Below are 4,114 nucleotides of genomic sequence, written 5' to 3' on the forward strand. Positions count from 1 at the left end.
AAACGACGCGACGACCGATAGTAGCCCGGCTAGCGTCATTTCACGTTACGTGAATGGCGTGACCGTCATCGAGAAAGCGATAGACTTTGCGATTTTTCGCGAACGTGATTTGATCAGAATTCGATATGCACGTGCTCCTGACGTTGCATCGTCCTCGTTGCCACGGTCTTCCCTCTAAGTTTCATAAATTTATGGAATCCCTTCCATTCGTGGCGCGATTTTCTCCTCCTATCCCCACCGGGAAGTCCGCCTTCTCTGGGAAGGGGAATCTATTTAAAGTGAACTTTGACGAATAGCCGGCCATAACGTTACATCCCGTGGTAACTCTCAGTCGAGAGCCGGACTTGGGCCTGATTGAAACGAGCGAGGACGACCGAGACATATTTGCCCAGAGATTCTTCTTCGAGAACGCAACACTTTCACCGAGATGCTTAGGGGAATCATTCTCGTTTTCGTAGCTCTGCTCGTAGTTGCCAGTGCGACCGAAGTCAATCAATGCGGCACTGGTAAGTACAAAAGAATCGACTCACCATTGATCTAGTTACACGCTGTTTCGTAGAATGGGGCACTATCAGTGTCAACGCGCGATGGTTAACTTCATCGATTTACACGAACAAAATTAAGATGTTAATTAGGAGTTGGATGTTAAACGTCGATAATATTTCAATATTTGTGTATTCCTCTTAGTATGTGTTTCTAGCTTTCGTTCAACTTGTAAATATACACCGCGTCTCATAACTATGAAGCTTGATCTCAAATTTTTGGAATTCTCTTACGTTGTAATTAGCACCGTTGACCGAGGATTTTCATGCAGATTTATATTTTTAACAATTGCACTAATGAAGTGGAACTTAAATAGGGACTTGGTTTACCTATTAAAAATTATAACGAGTATTCTATTTCGGATATTTTATATATTTTTGTATAGTACGCGCATTCCGTGCACGTTTCCACCTCTAAATCTTCCGTAAATGCATAAAAATTCATCCGCGGTCTAATTATCATAAAAAAGAGCGTATGAGAAATTGCTAATGAGTGTTTGTGGTATTTTGTATCTTGTGCTTCTATGAGAATTGAAGATGTTACGACAGTTTCATATTGATAACATACGGTGCATAGAGAAAGTAAAATAATGCCAAAAAGTTCATGGAAATGTCGTTTAATAAATTTGTTCGTTTAAATCGTATAATTTAACCATTGTGCAACGTACAGAAATTTCTCAGGAAATTTTTGTGTGTAATTTGATTTTTATCGTACAGAAACTACGTGGCAACTAGTTTTTTCAATGTATGCTTATTATGTCATGCGATTTGTTCCAAGGCAACATGAAAAAGACCATCGTTCGTCCAAATTCTATGTATAGCCATTCACTGTCGCCAGCGCATCTCCTACTTTTGTATATATTTACGCAACATATTTATCTGTGATAGCCGTATGTGATCGGAAATTATCGGTTCGTACAAACACGGATAATGTTCTTGTTGTCAAGACAACAATGAAAATTTATTTTGTTCGATAGCGATGTTACACGCGTTACATATCTTGTTTCGATAATGATTTCATTCGTTCGAATCACTACAGAGAAGAGAGAGCGTAAAATTGTTGTATCGTTGTAGATTCGTAACGTTCGACGTTTATTGTATAAAACACGATACACTTAACCGCGTATAACTAAACGATCGATCGTTTCGAGCCAGAGGAACTCGGCCACGATCGACGAGTCGTGAAAACTAGATCGGATCGTTGTATCTTTCCTAATGCAGACATCGTGTACGGAGGTTACAAAACATCGAAAATATTTGTTCGTGAACACGTGCTAAGAGATTCGTTCGATTCTAAGAAAAGGAAACATCAACGGCGTGAAATTATGCAATACGATTCCGGTTTGCGACTTGCGACATACGTATCAGAAATGGAATGATTTTTCTAACCGATGAACATGTTCGTAGGAGAAAAGTTCGAGGATTCCAATCAGGTTAAGATAACCGGTTGCGACGTGCCACCGTGCAAACTGAAGCGCAGGACGAAGGCAGCGGTCGAACAAAAGTTTGTACCCAGCGAGGATGTCGAGAATGTAGTAAACTCAGTGAGCGCCGCCGTTGTCGGAGTACCGTTGCCGTTCATCGGCGTGGATGGGACGAGTGCATGCGACAACATTTTCAAAGTAGATGGAACTCCAGCGGGATGCTCGCTGAAGAAAGGCGTTGAATATATCTACAAGCGAGAGTTTCCTGTTTTGCAAATTTATCCAACGGTAAGCGCTGACGTAAATATCGTCTAAAAATTCATACGCTGCTCGTTAATCGAGCAGATTAAGCATTATCATAACCAGTAGGCCGATCTAGTAACTGTCGATATCGTGATCGAGCCAAGTCAGAGACGATTTCGTAACCTGCATAAAAATAGTAAACTTTATTTTCTTGTTTCACAAATACGACTACGTATTGAAAGGCATACGATGTTTCGCAGATTTCTATGGTTATACACTACGCGTTAATGGATGGAAATCGCACGGTCGCGTGCTTCGAAGTTCCAGCGAAGATCACCAATTACTGAAGAGAGCTAGTCGTTTCTTCTGTGAGGTCGTGTCGAAGTTGCAGAGGTCACGGAGATGCGCCTTTGTATCGAAAATCCATGTACAATAAGATAGACAAGGTGGAAGACACACAGAGAGAGAGAGAGAGAGAGAGAGAGAGAAAGAGAGAGAGTGTGTGTGTGTGTGTTTGCACGAGAAAACGATCTCCATGGATAGAACGATTCTCATGTAGTTATGTTTATGGACGAGCTTCATCAGTATATGCTGTTTGCGAGTAATTGTAATTATTAATAAAAACATTTATATAGCTTCGCCGCGACATTCCTGCGCATCATTCTCAATGGACTACTTTTTTTATCGCAGTCGTCGTGATTCTCTTTTGAAACGTTTTGAGATTGGTCGATTTATGAATTAACTTTTATCGCCTAGGGTTAATGACCTTGATAGGCGGCGAGCGGATAACGAGTAAATAGGAAAGCCAACATCGTCGGGTCACGATGAAGTGGGACTCGTGGAAAGCGTCGATAACGTAGGGAACTAGAGGTTTCGAGTTGGCAGCTACTGCCGCGCACGGGTAACTAGGAAAATTGTTCGGAAGCCCGTGGACCTCTCCGATGATACGGACAGCGAAAGTTGGAGTTGCATCGTGGAACCGCGGTGAAACCACCGATACCGCCGTGAAAATTAATAAAAAGTGCAGAAAGATGATAACTCTCGTAAACACTTTTGCCGGGGATAACAATCTATTCGATAAAGAAGGGGAAAATGCATTTCAACGATTCGACAAATCGTCAATGCCCATTGCAACAGATTGTTTTCGCAATAAATCATTTTACGCAGATTATATCCCGGTAAAACATCGAAACATTGCTTTCGCTATACACGTTCTCGGATATTTGATTCGACTGCAAATTTGACGAAAAATCGAAGGGGCCGCGATAACGAGTTGCCGGCACGCGGTATTTACAGTGGCTTTCATAAATTGCGATCACTGCGAACGATCTGTTTTCCCCACTTGGTTATTTTCCTCGCGCCGTATCTCATCGCGAATTACAAAAGTAAATTACTACTGTCGGCTGATCGATAACATCTCTTCATTAATAATTCAATTACAAACTGTTCTAGCGATTAGACGTAGTCGTCGTTTATTCTGCCGCGACATTTACCTGTTTTTATCGTCGAATACGATTTAGTTCGAAGCTGGTTCGAGGCAACGAATCGACGATTAATCGGCGTGGCTCACCCTACTTTCGAGAAGGTGGTCATTTTCGAAAACTGATGCAAAGTTTCCTGAGTGGGTAGCTTTTCTAAAGATCGAGTAAACGGTATTGCGTGAAAGAAGGCGGCGCTCCAATCTTCAGTCCGGATCTCACGGAACCAAAACGTTTTTACCCATTCGCGTTGCGAGACCTGCGAGGCTAATGGTCGCGTTAATAGCGGACTTTTGTGTGTAACGTCCCTCGATCGAGCCTCGAAGAGTCGCGATTCTCGCGCGAGGCTGTTGTTCGTGCCAGCCACTATGTCACGTAATCCCATGCTGCGTTCCGATCGAGCGTGATTTTTCTACAACTGTCACGG

General features: G+C 42.4%; 1 protein-coding gene across 1 annotated transcript; it reads left to right on the plus strand.

Moving 5' to 3' along the window:
- Positions 1-272: 272 nt before the first annotated feature.
- LOC117205041 (ecdysteroid-regulated 16 kDa protein) lies at positions 273-2,857 on the plus strand. The gene is made up of 3 exons (XM_033443085.1): positions 273-506; positions 1,950-2,254; positions 2,470-2,857. The coding sequence occupies exons 1-3, from the start codon at positions 428-430 to the stop codon at positions 2,554-2,556; spliced, it is 471 nt and encodes a 156-aa protein (XP_033298976.1). The 5' UTR covers positions 273-427; the 3' UTR covers positions 2,557-2,857.
- Positions 2,858-4,114: the final 1,257 nt, after the last annotated feature.

This window comes from Bombus bifarius, unplaced genomic scaffold (genome assembly GCF_011952205.1).
Source record: "Bombus bifarius isolate JDL3187 unplaced genomic scaffold, Bbif_JDL3187 scf7180000007986, whole genome shotgun sequence".
Lineage (NCBI taxonomy): Eukaryota > Metazoa > Arthropoda > Insecta > Hymenoptera > Apidae > Bombus > Bombus bifarius.